The sequence below is a fragment of the Ailuropoda melanoleuca genome, chromosome 2 (genome assembly GCF_002007445.2).
Source record: "Ailuropoda melanoleuca isolate Jingjing chromosome 2, ASM200744v2, whole genome shotgun sequence".
Lineage (NCBI taxonomy): Eukaryota > Metazoa > Chordata > Mammalia > Carnivora > Ursidae > Ailuropoda > Ailuropoda melanoleuca.
In genome coordinates this window covers 31,350,298-31,368,555 of record NC_048219.1, presented here as the reverse complement: position 1 = coordinate 31,368,555, position 18,258 = coordinate 31,350,298, and the positions used below count along the sequence as shown (strand labels likewise).

The 18,258-nt window shown below is 43.6% G+C and overlaps 1 protein-coding gene across 1 annotated transcript in view; it reads right to left on the bottom strand.

The window, feature by feature from the left end:
• Positions 1-18,258, bottom strand: part of C8A (complement C8 alpha chain) — a 62,975-nt gene that overhangs the window by 25,612 nt on the left and 19,105 nt on the right. Inside the window, exons 3-7 of the mRNA XM_002930328.4 lie at positions 16,133-16,277; positions 15,017-15,164; positions 11,292-11,481; positions 8,889-9,089; positions 6,762-7,002 (exon numbers count right to left, since the gene is read on the bottom strand). Of these exons, the coding sequence (XP_002930374.1) occupies positions 6,762-7,002; positions 8,889-9,089; positions 11,292-11,481; positions 15,017-15,164; positions 16,133-16,277 (925 nt within the window). The remainder of the gene's footprint in view (positions 1-6,761; positions 7,003-8,888; positions 9,090-11,291; positions 11,482-15,016; positions 15,165-16,132; positions 16,278-18,258) is intronic.

Here is an 18,258-nt window from a genome sequence, read left to right as displayed (position 1 = left end):
GAGCTGCCCAATTGCAGTGCCCTATGAGACCGGTTATCTCGTTATTCTCACTTTACAGAGGAGAGGGCAGTTAATATTATAGGGTTAATAACTGAAAAGCTGGGAATAAACTAAAGCATGTGGTAATAATAAAACCTCCATAGTACAGCAGCAACAGGTAATGTTTTTTAACTCTTACTATATGCCGGGCACTGGTCCACGTGCTCACATACACAGTTTCATTTCATATTCACAAGAATCCTATGAAGTATGTACTATCATTGTCTCATTAGAAGAACAGAAAACTGAGGCATGAGGAGGATAACCAATTTGCCTGAAGGTCACTTGGCTAATAAATGGTGGAAATGATTTGAATCCAGGCAATCTGATTTAGAACCTCTTCCAGAAATTGATATTTATTGGGTGCTTGTTAGAGGCTGAGCACTGTACTAAATATCTTCTGTGGATATGTTCATTCATTCCTCATAACTACTCTGTGAGAGAAATGCCATTAATACTTCTAGCTTAACAGGTTAAGAAATTGTGACTTAAAATGATTAAATAACCTTCCCACGGTCACACAGCTAGTAAGTGACAGAGCCCATGTGCTCAACCACTGTGCTATGCTACTATTATCCTGCACTCGAGGGGGAAACATATCTAAACACTTACATGGAAGATGCGGTTAGAATTATTCAAACAAACCTTGGTTATCATTCCTATTTGGGTCTTGAGAAGCTGGGGTTTAGAGAAATTACCCTCATCAAGGTCATGCAGCTACTAACCGGTGGAACCAAGATGCACAGCCAGATGTGCCTGACTCCTAGGTTCCTTGTTACTATGTCACTAGCAGATGTTTTCCTTCCATAGTCCTTGATCACATGACTTTACAACCTACTGACCCCACCTACAACTGTAATCCTAAATAGTAACTACTATTTGGACAGTGTTTACTTATCACAGTGCTTTAAAAAAATATTTTCTTGGGTAATTCTTCTAACAGCCTTTGAAAGTAGTTTATTGTCCATATATTAGTGACATGAAAACTGAGACTCAGAGACATAAAGGAGTAGCTTTCAGATGGCAGCGTCTACATGAAAAGCAACGATAATTTAGTTGGAAAATATATTTTTACTACCACACTGCCTGCTGGCTTTCACGGGGCCAGGCAGTGCTGCTGGTTTCCCTCACAGGCAAAGCATCAATAGAAGTCGTTTTCTGTAAGGTCTCTGCAGAGTCCTTTCAAATGGCCAAAATCCATATAATCATGAACCTTTAGAGACTTGAGGACCATTCATTTACTTTCTGTTCCATGCATGGTTTCCGTTACAGCATCCCTGATAAAGGTATCCAATCAGATTTACTTAGATTCTTAGATGCTGATAGGACACTATTTCCTGTTACGTTTTGAGAGACGAAGGGCACAGAAGCTGAAACAGATGTGTTAGGACCTATCTACATTAGCCACAAAACAGGAGTCCAGAGCAGACCTCTACCATCTTTGTCCTAAGGGTATTTATGGAATATCCACTAACCTCTGATACTTTTCTCATTTTACATGTCGACATGGATGGAGAGAGCTGGCAGAGAAAACACAGCATAACCTGGTGAGCAATAGTTATGGGAATGGAGAGGAAGGCCTAGAGTGTAGGTACTGAGGTGACTAATGAGACACGTGAGAAGAGAGGGAAGAAGTCAGAATTATTCCCAGATTGTGAGTCTGGACAAAGGCAGCTGGGATAAAAGGGAAAGAAGCCTGGACTATAACTCAGAATAACTTGTATATTTCTCACTTACTAGTCATAAAGCTTTTCAGCCTTGTTTCCTTCATCTTAGAAGTAAGGAAACCTTTCCTCTTACAGATCTTTGGGAGATTAAGTAAGAAGATACGCCAACAGCCAACAGACATGAAAAGATGCTTAACATCACTGATCATCAGGGAGATGCAAATCAAAGCCACAGTGAGGTCTCACCTCACACCTGTTAGGATATCTATTATCAAAAAGACAAGTGATCACAAATGCGGTTGAGGATGTGGAATAAAGGGAACCCTGTGAGCTGTTGGTGGGAACGTAAACTCGTACAGACACCATGGAAAAAAGAATGCAGGCGCCTCAAGAAATTAAAAATACAACTATCTGTATGATCCAGCCATCCGACTTTTGTGAATACATGCAAAGGAAATGAAATCATTATCTGGAAAAGATATCTATACTCCCATGTTCATAGCAGCATTATTCAGATTAGCCAAGGTACAGAAACAATGTAAGTCAACAGATGAATGGGAATGGAAAGAAAATGTGGTACAGATACAGACGGGAATATTATCCAGCCTTTAAAAAGAAGGAGATCTTGTCATTTGGGACAAATACATGAACCTGGAAGACATTATGATAGGTGGAATAAGGCAGACACAGACAGACAAATTCTGCATGGGTGGAACCAAAAAAAAAAAAAAATCAACTTCATAGAAACCGAGAACAGAAAAGTGATTACCAGAGCTGAGGGTGGGAGAAATAGGGAGAAGTTGTTGAAAGGGTACAGACTTTTAGTTATAAAATGAGTAAGTTCTGATGTATCACATGGTGACTGTAGTTGATAACACTGTATCACATAATTGAAATGCTAAGAGAATAAAACTGAAATGTTCTCACAAAAAAAAAGTGAATATGCAAAAACAGTATGGAGGTTCCTCAAAAAATAAAGTTACCACATGATCCAGCAATTCCACAACTCAGTATCTATACAGAGAAAATGAAAATACTAATTAAAAAAGATAGAGGTGATGGGTAGTAAGGAGGGCACATATTGCAAGGTGCACTGGGTGTTATACGCAACTAATGAATCATTGAGCTTTACATCGGAAGCCGGGGATGTACTGTATGGTGACTAACATAATATAATAAAAAATCATTAAAAAAAAAAAAAAGGTAGAGGCCCCCGTATGTCTTTTTGACAGGAGCCATTCTGACAGCTGTAAGGTGATATCTCATTGTGATTTTGATTTGAATTTCCCTAACAATTAGTGGTGTCAAGCATCTTTTCATGTGCCTGTTGGTCATCTGTATGTCTTCTCTAGAAAAATGTCCTTGGGTTTTTCTGCCCACTTTTTAATTGGATTGTTTATTTTTTTTTCTTAAGTTGTACCAGTTCTTTATACACTTTGAGTATGAACCCCTTCTCAGATATATCATTTGCAAATATCTTCTTCCATTTCATAGGTTGCCTTTTCATTTTGTCGATGGTTTCTTCACTGAACTGAAGCTTTTTAGTTTGGCCTAGTCCCAATTGTTTATTTTTGCATTTCTTTCCCTGCCTTTAAGATCCAAAATTTGCCAAGACCAATTGCTTGCTGCCTATGTTTTCTTCTTGATGTGTTAGGGTTCAAGTCTTACACTCAAGTCTTTAAACCATTTCAGTTGATTTTTTTTATAATAATTTTTTTGATATAGTGTAAAATACTGGTCCAGTTTTCCCAACACTGTTTATTAAAGAGAATTTTCTCTCTCCATTGGATATTCTTGCCTCCTCTGACATAAATTAATTGTCCATATATGTGTGGGTTTATTTCTGGGCTCTCTATTCTGTTCCATTGACCAGTGTGTCTGTTTTTATGCCAGTACCATACTGTTTTTATTACTTTAGCTTTGTAGTGTAGTTTGAAATCAGGGAGTGTGATGTCTCCAGCTTTGGTCTTTTTTCTCAAGAATATTTTGACTATTTGAGGTCTTTTGTGGTTCTGCCCAGTTTTTAGAACCATTCGTTCTAGTTCTCTGAAAAAAAATGTCATTGGAATGTTGATAGGGATTGCATTGTATCTGTAGATTGCTTCAGGTGGTATGGACATTTTAACAATATTCTTCCAGTTGGTTGGCACAGAATAGCTGTCCATTTATTTGTATCTTCTTCAATTTCTTTCATCAATGTCCTGCCATATCAGAGACTTTTACAAGACCTGTACACTGAAAACTATAAGACATCCTTTTATTTTTGATGCATGGTTGCATGCTGTCTTTGAGGGAGAAGCGTTTTATCTAAAGGATACATTAGAAGAAAACAGCCTTGTGCATCCTCTAGGGTGAACCCAGAGAGGATCTGAGGCAAACCCAAGGACAAAAGATTCCTCCAGAGCAAACCAGCCGGTGTGTTCACTTAAATCGTTCCATACCAAGCTCATCTCTTTGAGGACATGAACGTACACCACACGGGGTGTTTCTTAGAAACAAGCACTTTGTAAAATATAAATATTATTTGATATGGATCAAAGATACACAGAAAAAGACAGTAACAAAGAGGAAAGACAGATAGAAAGAAACAAAGGCACCTAAAGAGAAAGGGAGAGACGGAGGATGACAGAGACAAAGAAGAAACTAGACAAATATCAAACGTGGAGAGAAGGGTGTGCGTGATTCTATTTGTCAAAAGGAGAGAAGGTAGATATTTTTGTTCTTTGTAGGTTAATATGTAAATGGAATTCTGATTTATTAACGGTCTCCAGCAGATGAGGTGATGATTAGCACATTTCCATATTTATAGAAAAGCAACACTAACTTTCCGGATTTATAGAAAATCAGCTCTTCACAAATAGCAAATTGTGCTATTATCGACATATGGTTTTCTATAAACAGAGCTGAGGTAATTATCCCTGGGACAATTTGTTGGTGGGCTCCTTTTGAATATTAACCACATTGGAAGCCCATTTCTGCCTCACAGATTTTAAAGAGGAGGGGCCATGAGACACCCCAGGCGATTAATTAGTAATCCAACACCAAAGACAGAGCCCAAATGAAAGGCTCTACCCAGGACCACATGATGGAAAGATCATAGGTCCAGGGCTCTGACGCCAGCTTCCTGCAGCCCTGGGCGAAGTAATTAATGTCCCTGAGGAGCCTCAGCATTTATGGGCTAAAACTGGGATAATAGCAACCTCCAAATGTTGTTAAGAAAACGAAATGAGAATGTATGCAACAGCACCTGGAACCTAGTAGGTCCTCAACCAAGTTAACCATGTTTCCTTCCTTACATTTTTCAATGATTCTAAAAAGACCCTCTTGAATTAACTTTTTCAAACTCCTTTTTTATATTGACCTGTCATAAACTGTTTTGTATCCTGACTCCATACGTGTATGGATGTCTTCATTTAATAGGAAAGAAATTTCTTGAAGCAATCTTATATTCACTACCTATAATCCTTTATGCTGTTTTCTATTCTCTCCTTTGTTGTTGTTTAAAACATTGTTTGTGATCCATACATTGATTTGAAGACCTGCTATCAGGAAGGAAATTCTCTGCTGCAGGAGGGCGGGGACCGTATTTAGATTTGCTCACCATTGTAACTCCAGCACAAATACATAATAGAGAGTCAAGAGATATTTGAATTATAAAAGAATGAATACATGGATAGATGGATGGACTAATGATCGACCCTAACCAGGAATCTAAATTAATGCCCCCTTTCCAATTCCATGTCTTGTTTTATACACTCTCTACGTACTGAGTGCGGAGCTGAGTGCTAAGGAGATAAAGAAGTGTCAGACATAATCCTTGCTTTCAAAGATCTTGCTATCTAGATGAGAAAAATATTACAATTTGGAAAATTATCTTTTGAAGATTAAAGAGTGTGGAATTTACATAAGTGTGCTGAAGGAAAGAAATGGACAGCCTGGGCTGGTGCAGTCGGGGAAACTTCTCGAAACTGGGAGTTTGAATTTAGCTTTGAAATATGGATGGATCTTTCAGCCATCTACTCACTAATCGACTAGGTCCATCGTTCTCAAACTGTAGTGAACATCAGAATCACCTGGAGGCCTTGTCAAAATACAGACCGCTGGGTCCTCTACCAGTTTCTGATTTAGTAGGATTGGATGGGAGCCTGAGAATTTACATTTCTAACAGGTTCCCAAGCGATGCTGATGCCGCAGTTGGAAGCCACACTTCGAGAATCACTGTTCTAGCCATTCGGAGTGAGACCAGGAAGGCTCTTGACGCCATGCTAAGGAGTTTAACCGTTCAGGATTTTAGGCAAAGAGGTGATATCAATGTATGCGTAAAGTAGAAAGATCATTCTGGGAGCAGTTGTTGAGAATGGATTGCAGAGGCGAGCCCTCCCCTAGATTCAGGAGCCGCTGAGGTGATAACTGACAGGTGGGAACCCAGCCTACCACTGCGGGAGTCAAGGTGGAGACGAGGGGCGGGTGAGGGCTGTTCCAGAGCCAGAACGGAAGGTTCTTGGAGATCTACAGGGATAAAGGATGAGGAGGCATGTGGGGTGACTCCAGGTTTCTAGCACCATGGACTGATTATATGGCAGTTCCGTTCACTAAGAATCTATATTGAGAAGTTATAACATTTTAAATAACAAAATCCCAAATATTGTTTGTTATCTAAGAGGTAACTGTAGTGCCATAGAAAACACAGTTTTGGGGAACCAGACAAGTCTGAGTCCAAATCCTGTTTGTGATGCTTCCTAGCAAGTCGTTTCACCCTTCTGGACCTCAGTTCCCTGTAAATAATAGTATCCTCAGCTGGGGTGGTTACTACAACATGCTTCTTGGGGCTCCTCCTCCTGTTGTGTCCCCAGTCCATTGTCAGCTCCACAGGTCTCCCTGCTCTAATCACAGCACTGCACTAGGTCACCTCCCACACAAGTGTTAGGTATGTTACCTTACACGGTTGTGCCCAGCGAGATCACACATGGCTCATAGTCAGTGCTCAGAAAATGGCAAACCACATCCTGGCGTGTGCATTGACCGCTGTGTGTGGAAAGCTTCTGTTCCACTTACCAAGTGATTCCATTTTTTCTCTGTCGAGCACCAGGATATATTCATAAACGCCACCCATTGATCCAGACGTTATGTAGTGAGTGCCGTAGTCATTGATGAACTTGGCATACACGCCGTAGTTGTACTGCTCCGGGAGCTCCATTAATGACTGCAGCATGCCTTCATCCAGCACAATCTTGTCCCTCCTCATCTTAAAATGAGCAGTCTGCACCTTTGTGAAAATTCTCATGAAGTTGTATTTCTGCCAGCAACCACCACCACGGAATAAGGGAAAAGAAGAGAGTATACATTTTACTACATGAAATAACACGGAAGGTAGTATTTAGTAGCTGCGGAAAATACATGTATCTACATATAAACACATGAGCATAAGTGCATTCGTATTATTCTGTTTTACAGGCATAATAGCCTGGCTGCTCTCCCATGCCTGCATCTCTGTTCGCACCGCCCCTGTTCAGGTCCCCTTCTCCTCAACTCCACTGGGCTGGTTCCTGCAGGGTGCTTCATGGTGCTGCTCACTCTGTTCTGCCCCCAGCCCATTGTGACCTCCACACGTCTCCCTGCTCTAATTACAACACTGCGTGATGCAACCTAGTATTATACTAGCAATATACTAGTATTCGGTATTCATTCACAATTATGCTTAGGAATATTTTTGATGACATGAAATGCCAACCTTATCTGTTGATGTAACTTACTGAACAAATATCTGTAAGAGCCTGTAGTCACTTGCATTATGCTAGGAGCAGAGGACATAATCTTGAATGAGATAGGCCCCTGCCATCATGGAGCTTATGTTCTAGTTGTAATTTGTACTGTTAAGTAATGAAGTAAAGCAGGCTCCTAAGATAATAAAAAGAGACAGGACTGGGGTTATATTGGCTTGGTTTAAGAGGAAGGAGATTGGAGCGCCTGGGTGGCTCAGTCAGTTAAGTGTCTGATTCTTGGTTTGGGCTCAGGTCGTGGTCTCAGGGTCATGAGATAGATCCCCAGGTTGGGCTCCATGCTGGACGTGGAGCCTGCTTAAGATTCTCTCTCTTTCTCTCTGCCCCTTCCCTGCTCAGGCTTTCTTGCACTCTCTCTCTCTCTCTCCCTCTCTCTTAAAAATAATAAGAGGAAGAGGATTGTATATGGGCATTACTTCCAAGTAAACCTTGATCCAAAGTGATAGTGAAATTTTGGAAAGGCCATCCGCTTTGAGAAAAGTCCACATAGCCATGTGATGGCCAGATCTCAAAACAGTACTTTCCCTTCAGGGCGATTGCTAACTTGTGGCAAAGCTCCAGAATGTAATTTATATTTGTTGATCAGTTAATTTTCATAACTGTATTTTCATCATGCAGAATAATTTTTGAGCCCCAACTAAATCCATAGTGCTGACATCAATATTGTTGAGGCTTTTTGGTAAACTTTGAATCAATTCAGTAAATATCTCTCTGGCCCCTGACGATTTCTCCACCCTCACTGCTCCCTACGCTCCCTTCCCACCCTGTGCGTCAGCTGGTTGAAGTCCTTGCAATCCCAAATTAGCGTGCGGCAACCTGTCATCTCCAGCCCTTTGCACACTGCCGGTGCCCAGGCCCAGAATACCCTTCACTGACTTCTACCGCCTTCATCGGGACAACCTGGACTAGTCTTTAAACCCTGGTTTAGGTGGATGTCCCTTCCTCAAGGAAGCATTGCCTGATCGCTCAGGTTAACAGGAAGTTAGTGATGAAAGTTTGATGAATCAATGAATGATTGATGGAGCATACCACTCCTCCAATCTATTCCGAAAAGCCAGGCTTGCTTTCCAATTCTTCCCAACCTAGTTTACAGGGCCTGGCTGTTTCTCTTTAAGACATTACTATTCTAAGTAGTTCCCTGTTTGCTCCAGGTAACCATGAAAAAGAATGGGGCGAGGCGATAAGAGTTCTACTCTTATCACTCAATTTTATTCCCTTTGTGATGATTCTGTGTGCAAAAACATAATAAGGAAAACAAACATGATTACCACTGATCAGGCATTTCCAATTACACAAGAAAATGCAGGTTCAATTACTACTGTACTTTTTAATGCCATTAAGGTAACACGTGTTCAGTACAGATTATGGAATACTGTTTGACACAGGCATTATGCTTTAATACCTTCTCATTATACTTGTTTAACTCATTCGAGAGCGAAGAGTCTCGTGACCCGGATACACCCACGCCCACTGTTACAGGGATGCCTGCGGGGCCCACACCAACAGACACTCCGGCCGACACAGACTTGTCATTTTTTACTTTAGAAAGAAGGCCACGTGCATCATCGTACAACTCCGAGGAGAGTCTAGTGTCTGCCAGGGCCTGAAAAGGAGCAAACAGATGTTAGCTTTGTGCACATAGAGTTATATTCCAATTTGTGCTTAATATTTAAATCTTTGCTCTGTAAAATATCACAGAGCAGATTCTCTTAATTATTTTAAAAGGCTACTCCAGGCATTGGATTGATGCTCACTCACTAAAATACCAAACATAACAGCAGTTAGTTTAGTTATTGCTTAACAGCCGTGCTGAAATAGTTATTTAAATATGCACACACACTCATGATTCTGATAAAATGCTGTATTCTGAGTACGGGTTTTTTCCAGCTGACTTATCCTTCCTGTAGAGAAGGTCGCCTGTCTCTGCAATGGAGACATCCAGAAAGCCACGTCTGGGTGCGGGTCTGGGAGGAAAGGGGCAAGGAAGCCAAGCAGAGGGTGGGACCTCCAGGCAGAGGTCTGCTCGCGTGCCGCCCGCAAACGCGGGATGACTTCACTCCAGGCACACGGTGGGGCCGCGTGTCTCTGCCAGCTTGAACCGAGGCGCGGTCCCGGTCCTGGCCTGAGCTGAGGAAGCGAGGCTCAAGAGCGCGTGAGTGGTTCGCTCGGCAATCACAACAGCTTGTGTGGAGATGGAGCCTCCGTGAGTTTGGGTCCCGAGTGTCTGTGATGACGAGCCCCCCTTCCGCCTTGGGATGGACGCATAGCACAGGGAGCTGTGGCTTTAAAGCGCAGAGATTTCGGAATCCTTTGTTGCCGCAGCATAGCCTAGGCTGTCTTGCTGGACACGTAAGCCCCAGACCACCTTCGAGGTTAGGGAAATGGCCTTGTCTGTCTTCCAGCTCAGCTTACCATAGGCTTGCCAGCAGCGGTGGAAGCCAGGTGGGGGCGGGGGGAGGTGCCATAAGCCTGGCCTTGTCCTGCCATCCCTAGTCTTCTGTTGAGAAAGTTGGGGGAGGGGCGATGGGACTAATTGTTCAGAATCTTTGGATCCTACCATTTCTCTGTAAAGATGGAATGCGTATGACTATATGCGTATAATGTGTATAATCTGTCTTCCCTTCTAATCGACATAGGGCCGGGCTCCGTTGAGCTAGATCTGGGTTTGAATCTTGTCCCTGCCACCTACTGCAGTAGACCTTTGGGCCTGACACTATCCCTCTAAGTCTCTCGGCCTTTTTCCCATCTAAAATGGGGCAATGATAATATCTACCTCATTGTGTTGTTGCGAGGATTAAAGGAGAGGATTTGCATGGGAATATAAATCTGACACCCGGTGAGTATCCAGTGAAGCTGTCTGCGTGGACATCTCCCCCAGAGGGAGAGCCATGCGGTGCTCCAGTGCCCAGCAAAGCACAGAATTTTAGAGATGGAGAGAATTGAGGGATCATCAGCGTTTTGCAAGCCCTTCTTAGCAGCAGAAACCTTCCTGTAAACAAAATCACATATGGAAAACCAAGATAGGAAAGTTATCAGAGAAAGACAAATACCATGTGATTTTGCTCGTATGTGGTATTTAAGAAACAAAACAAATGAGCACAGGAAAAAAGAGACAAAAAAAGATTCTTAAATGTGGAGAACAAACAGGTGGTTGCCAGAGGGGACGTGGGGGGGGATGGGTGAAGCCGGTGAAGAGAATTAAGAGTACACTTATCACAACGAGCACAGGGTGTTGTGTGGAGGTGCTGAATCACTATATCGTACCCCGAAACTAATATAACACTGTAGGTTAACTCTACTGGATTTTTTAAAAAAACAGGAAGAAAGGAGATGATCAGTGGACAGCTGTTCTTGGTGAAACGGGGGCCCGGGGCTCAGAGCCCTGCCCAGTTACCTCCTGTCCTGACCGCCAGTTTACATGGTGGGAAACTGGGCCCAGGGAGGGGCAGTGAGCCGCTCAAGGTCTCAACTACTCATATTCTAACAGAGCACAATTGGAAATAGGCCTTCTGACTAGCAGCCCAGAGGACTGGACCTCGAATCTGTTTCATTGACTATGGAATGGAGCCAAGATGTGGTAGGCGGATGGTCACACTTCTGTTCTGCCTCTTTTTGGCCGTGCCCTTGCCTGTCAGTGCCCTTCAGCACCGAGCGTGTGTAGGGGCAGATATAAAGGGACCTTCAGCCACCAGCAAGCTCTACAGGAAACAGAATCTTCCAAAGCTAGGAGTCCATCTCCAGCAACAGGCCTCTCTCCCTCCCCACCCCCACCTACAGTGACCTGTGAGCGGCCTGTGCAGATTACCTCAAAGTGGTACTTGAGGAAGTTGTAGGGTTTCCGGAAGTACTTCTCATCCTCTCCGTAGTAGAGACGCTCACAGGCAGGGTCATATCGAAGCTCCCTCCATTCCCCGTTGTATACCGTCTCACACTGGCCCCCATAATACCTGGCGTCGTACACACTCTGAGTTTCTTCCTGGGTCAGAATGTTGTACCTAAATCAAAAAGGCAGAGAGAGAAAACACTGGAAAGGCAAAGATAGCCTCCTCTGGAAGATGTTATTGCTGGGCCAAGCGGTGGCTTCTCAAACTGTGTTCCGTGGACCCCTAGGGTTCCTCAAAGTACCTTAGATTCCACTTTGGGTAACACGAAATCTGAGTGGGCTCAGCCAGGCCCCCAGGTTCCCTTTGACCAGAGCAGCTGACAGCTCCATCCGCATTTAGAACAGTGCACCCACGAGAAGGCACTCCCAAAAATGTGTTGTGTGAGTTACAGAGGAATGTGTACAATTATCAAAACTCCAAGCACAGAGCCCGACAGTCTGAGCTCATTTCCCAGCTCTGCTGCACCTAGCTGTGCAACCTTGGGCAAGTCATTTAACCTCTCTGTGCCTCAGTTTAGTTATTTGTAAAAAGCAGTTAATACTACTGCCCTCAGAGAGTTAAATGCAAGTTACAACATGGAAAGGAACCAGAAAGTACTTAGCATATACTAAGTACTGAATAAACGTTACTGTTGATGGTTTTGTTTGTACTGTTTCAGGAAAAGGCTCTGTGGGTAAAAAACAGATTTGACATGTCGACTGTCAGTGCTAAGTTGCAGTACATATTAGGCACTCCACAAACGGTACTTCCTCTCCCCTAGCCCAGTGCCCTTCCAGAAATACTTTCCCTTGCTTTCCAAACCCTCTGGGGCATTTTGCATCCATCTGCCCAGGTTCTGCATTTTAGGCTACAGATGGTTGAACCATATTTAGGCACAAACAGTGGTACACAGGTGAAATACGGCTTTCATTTTCTAAAATAGAGGTTAACTCAACAGACGCATTTCGATTTGGTTAAGAGATCCAAGGCCTAACAATCAAAGCCTCTTATGGAATAGATAATACAATGATTGCTTGCCTCTGCCTCTTCAACTCCTATTCAGCCTTTAAAACCCAACTCAAACATTGCCCCCTCTATCTGACTTTCTTTGATTATCCCAGACAGACAGTTGTTCCTTCCTCTGTATTCCCATGGCATTCAGTGATTACCTTTGGCATAGCATTTGTCATATTTGCTCATTTCCTCCGTGAAAAGGCACAAAGGCAGAAGATGAGCAGGGGGTTAACTATGAATAAAACCTGCCTTGAAGGAATAAATGGATAATTATAGAGCACCTGGCCTATAGTAGAAATTCAAGGTATGTTACCTTCCTTCTTCACCTTCTCTCTCCATCTCTTTCTTCGTATTAATGGAAATGATGCAGTAATAGCTATGGTGAATTGAATACATACTCTACCAGACATTTAGCATACATTAACTTTCAACCTCATGACAATCTTGCAAATGCAGAAATTGAAGCTCAGAAAAATGAGGTAATTTGCCTATAGTCACAGCTAAATTTTTTTGACGCCAAAATCTGGGCTCCTTCCCTTTACTTTGCCCCTTACTTTTCTGTCTTCTTGCCCATTCAACACGTTTCTGCCTTTGGCTTATAAATATAGGCTCTCTGGTGGGCCAAACAAAAACTCAAAGGAATGATCAGTCCTTAGATTATACTATAACCTCTAAGCATAAAAGGTTACTAAGCCTATGTATGTATCTTTAGAAAAGCTGATTGTGGAAGCCCCAGTGAAAATGAAAAGACAGAGAGAAATTCCACTTTTTGGAAATCTGTGCAGAAATACATGTACAAAAATAATGTACAAGGATGTTCGTTGCAGCATTGTTTATAAGAGGATATGATGGGAACAATCTATCTTTCAATAGGAAGTAGTCAGATTTTCATGTAGTTATACCTTGGGAGAAGAGTCAGCAACTTTTTTTTTTATAAAAGGCCAGATATTAAATATGTTAGTCTTTACAGGCCATAGGTCTTTGTTGCATATAGTCAACTCCCATCATTCCAGGGTGAAAGCTGTATCCCAATAAAACTTTCATTACAAAAACAGGCAACAGGCTGAATTTGGCCTTCGGGCCCTAGTGTGCTGACCCCTGGTATAGAACACTACGTTGCTTAGAAAAAGAATAGAAAATGTGGGAGGAAATCTTCAAAGTATATTATTAAGAAAGAAAAGCAAGTTAACACACAAAATGTGTAGTGTGATCCCATGTATGTAAAATACACTTAAGTCTATCGCGCACAATACATATAGGCATATCTTCCATACAATGTACATTGTTAGTGCGTTGTTTCCATGGTCTGAAAGTCCTACACCAAACTGTTGACAGGGGTCCGTCCCAGGAAGGGAAGTGAGAGGAGGTGACTGGGTGGGGTGCAAGTTGGGCAGGGCAAAGGAAGACTTTGGGTTTTTACCTCAAACATGTATTCTTTTTTTTTAAAAGATTTTATTCATTTATTTGACAGAGAGAGCACAAGCAGGGGGAGTGGCAGGCAGAGGGACAGGTAGAAGCAGGCTCCCCGCTGACCTGGGAGCCCGACGTGGGGCTCGATCCCAGGAAGCTGGCATCATGCATGACCCGAGCCAAAGGCAGCTGCTTAACCAGCTGAGCCACCCAGGTGCCCCAACATGTATTACTTCTGTAGCAATAAACAAAAATTTAAAAACTGGAACATGCTTAAATTAAAAAAAAAAAAAGGACATCAGGAAAGGCTTCTGAGCTCTTGAGCAGAATGAAAAACAGTCAAAGTGTCAGCTATTGGGAGTGGAGGAGGGGCCATCCTGCTGGTGTCAGTGTTCAGTGTGGGCAAAGCACACTTGGGAAGTGTATTTAAATGTTCCTTTGAATCACATCAGAGCAAGGTCATGGTCTGCGATCTTTTTGCCAATAAGGAGGGAATTCTTTTTCTCAATTTAACACCTCACTGTTTCATGCTTCTACTGTGTTTATCCCACCGTCACTTTCAAAATCAACAAAATCTCCTTTCATTAGTATTAGGGGCTGAATTGTGTCCCCTTAACATTTAGATGTTGAAGTCCTGGACCCCAAAACCTCAGAATTTGTATTTTGGTGAGAGGGTCTTTGTGTGGGTAATCGAGTTAAAATGGGGCCATTAGGGTGGGCCCTAATCTAATGTGACTGCTGTCCTTATAAGAAGAGATTAGGGGGCACCTGGGTGGCTCCGTAAGTTAAGCATCTGACTCTGGATTTTGGCTCAGGTCATGATCTCAGGGTCCTGTGGGGCTCTGTGCTCAGAAAGAAATCTGCTTGAGATTCTCTCTCTCCCTCTCCCTCTCAAATAAATAAAATCTTTAAAAAACAAAAAGAGATTAGGACCCAGACACACAGAAGGAAGGCCACTGACAAGCCAAGTAGAGTGGCTCAGAAGCAGCCAACCCCACCATCCCCTTGACCTCAGACTTCCAGCCTCTAGAACTATGAGAAATAAGTTTCTGTTGCTTACAAGCCACTCAGTGTGTAGCATTTTCTCATAGTAGCCCGAGGGGACCAATGTTCCACCTCAGGGGACAGTGAGAGCAGCCTCACCGGACGCACTGCAGACAGACCCTCTTCTGTCCTCAAAATAATACTCAGGATTGAAGAGCAACCATTCCCTGCGCCCAAACAGCGCGAGAGCAGGACTCACCCCAAGGCAGCATTCTCCGACCCTGGAATGGGCTCATACAGGCTGCAGTCATCTTCAGGGACCCTGACATCTTCACAGTCATCCTCGTCAGAGCCATCAAGACAATCTTTGTCTCCATTACACACCAGGTGGCGTTTCAGGCAGCGACCTGACAGAGACGAGGCTGTGGATGTTTCCAGAGCCTCCCAGGCTCCTCCCTCTTCCCATGACCTACATCCGGAATCACCAAATCTGTCCCACTTCCGAAACAGCCCCTCACCCCTCTCCATGATCATCTCTCTATCCTCCCTGCCCCTGCCCTCCTTCCAGCCCCTCTGTCTCCCACCTGAACCCCCCCCTCCCCCAGCTCAGGCCCTGCAGCAGGCTCCCCTCTAAAATTCGTCCTCCACGTGGCCGCTCCTGTGATGTTTCTAAAATGTCCGTGTGGCCATGTTATGCCCCTGCCCTTCTGTGGATCCCATTCCCTTTCTTCCAAATGCCACGGTCTGGTCCCCAGTGCCCTACTGGACCCACCCCCTGCCTTTCTTCCCAAAGCCCTGTCCTGCAGTCGTTCCGCATGTATTGCCAGTCCCTAAATCCCTGTGTGTGTTTGCACATTCTTTCTCCTAGCAATTTCATTGCTACTTTCTAAGTCTCCGCTCAAGTGCCATTTTAAAACCTGACCTGACTCCCCAACACAGATGTGGGCATCCCCTGCCAGAAAGGGCCATTACACTGGCTCTCCCACACTATTGTCACCGACTCCTTGTAGGTCTCTCTCCCAAAGAGATGAGGAGTACCTCGAGGTCAGGCACATTATCTTTTCACCTTCATGTCACCAGCAGCTAGCACGCTGCCTGGCACGTACCCACTCAGTCGATATTCACTCAATGAACGGATGAATGAGTACATTGTACCTTTTCTAAATGAATCAACAGATATTCCTACAAACACTAAATTTACTTGGGCTACTGGGTTGGCTTAAAATGCAGTTTCCTGAGCCTCATCCCAAACGTACAGAAAGACAGCTTCTAGGGGAAAAGCTGAGGAGTCGGCATTCTCACAAGCTCCTGGGTGACTGTTTTGCACATTCCGTTTGACAGGGCGCAGCTGTTATCCCACTGGAATGCTACTCACCTGTCTCCTTACACTGGAAATCCTGTCCACACTGTGCTTGCCTTAGACAAGCTGTGGGACTGTGACAGCTGGCTTGATCCCAGACATCGCCACTGCAGATGGCTCCCCCAAACTTGCTTGGCTGCAGGAGGCTCCGGTATCGGTACTAAATCGGATTTGAACCAGACACATTCATGTCTATCAATCAAACAAGATTTGTGCCAGCAGGTCTCAACTCAACATAAGGACTAACTGTCTAATGATTGAGAGCTGCCTAAAAAGCTGTCTTGTGAGGGGATGAGTGTTCCTAAATGGTGTTCAGCCAGAGGTGGCATAATTACCAGCAGGAATATTGCATAGGGCCTCCAAAGATCAAATGAAAGACTTGAACAAAGTATTTCTTTTTCCTCGCTAGGAAGGACCTTCCCCACCCCCTTCAACCAGTGAGTACCTGTTCATCGTTGATGATTCATAGCCCACTTCCTTTACTTGTCCTAGAGTTCCCTGCGCCTCCTTCTCGCCTCCCACTTGTCATACGAGGTTGTGATCCCTGTCTACTTATTTACCTACCTTTCTCACTAGTTTAAGAACAGTTTGCCTATAGGGGGAAGAGCGGGGGAGGAGGACCGTGTCTTATTGGGCTTCATACATTTGACACTTGATCTATGGTCTCTGCAGGAGGCACTTTTGTAACAGTTTATTGCTTTCCCTCTGTACCGTTTCTTCTGGTCATGGCATCCTCTCTTTCCTTGGGACACATTTCATATGCTTCAGGTGGGGATGATCTCAACCCCCCCCCCCAAGTCATGGGAATCCGTGGGGATGTACCATGGCCAGGCCAACCAGGGCACCATATCCGCCAAGTTGCAATGATTGGTTTAGGGATTGGTTCATGACAGCGTTAGGGCAATCATTGTTCTTTCTGAAGATTTTCTTTCAGAACCTATTAGAAAAGATAGTTTCTTTCTGCTGAAGTTGCTGGGAACTATGGGCATCAAGTGGTCATCTAGTATGTAGAAAGAGCCCATCCAAGAGACAGAGACGTCATCTGAGTCCCTGGATCCAGCTTTGACAGCGCATGAACAAATATTTGTTCAAGGAAGGACAGGAAGAATAAAAATGCATACCAGTCTTGGAGCTCTACGGTTTCGTGATACTGCTTTCTATATGCTGTACGGCTTCGGACACTAGTGTAGAAGGAGGAGGCTGCACGCTAGGGTATTTGGAGAAATAGGAGGGTCCATTCCCACCTTCAAGAAGCTTAGAGTCTACTTGAGAAAAAATAGGTAACAGTAGGAAACATGCTGTATGGAGAGCTCCATGCAGAGTGTGCAAGAAGGGAATTTGCAGCGCCTTATTTTCTGCTTCCTCTTGCCTTGGCTCAGCCTTGTCCTTCAAGATTGTTTGTAATGAAGTAGGAAAGCAATGGTTTGAGCAATAAGGAACACGAGTTCTTAGCCTAACTCTCTTTTTACTTTTCTTTTCTTTTCCTTTCTTTTTCTCTCTTTGTATAGTTGGTGCACAATATTACATTAATTTCAGATGTACGACGGAGTGATTCAACTTGTCTGTGTTATAATATGTTCACAAGCATAGCTACCATCGATCACCATGCAATGCTATTACAATACCATTGACTACATTCCCTGTGCTGTACTTTTCATCCCTGTGACCTACTTATTCCATAACTGGAACCCTGTATCTCCCACTCCCCTTACCCATTTTGCCCATCTCCCCCCCCCCACCCTCACCCTTCTGGCAACCAGCAGTTTGTTCTCTATACTTAGAGGTCTGGTTCTGCTTTTTGTTTGTTTGTTTATTCCTGAATCTATTTCTTGCTTGCTGTTTAAAGTATCAGTGGCCGGTACATTGTGCCTCAGTTTCTAAATCTGTAAAATGAGGTGGTTAACTGAGATGACCTCACTAATTACAGGTGCTAATGATTCTTTCACCTGTGTCCTGTAGGTGCAAAAGCATGAGCGTGAGAATTTAGACCGACTGCGTTCAGATGCCAGAGCCACTTACTAACTCACCGCGAGCGAGCCACTTAACGTTTTCTGCATTCCTGTTTTCTGATATATGAAGTAGATATGACGACCCCTCACTTTGACAGGGTGTTGCGAGAACTAAGTGAGAGAACGTATGAG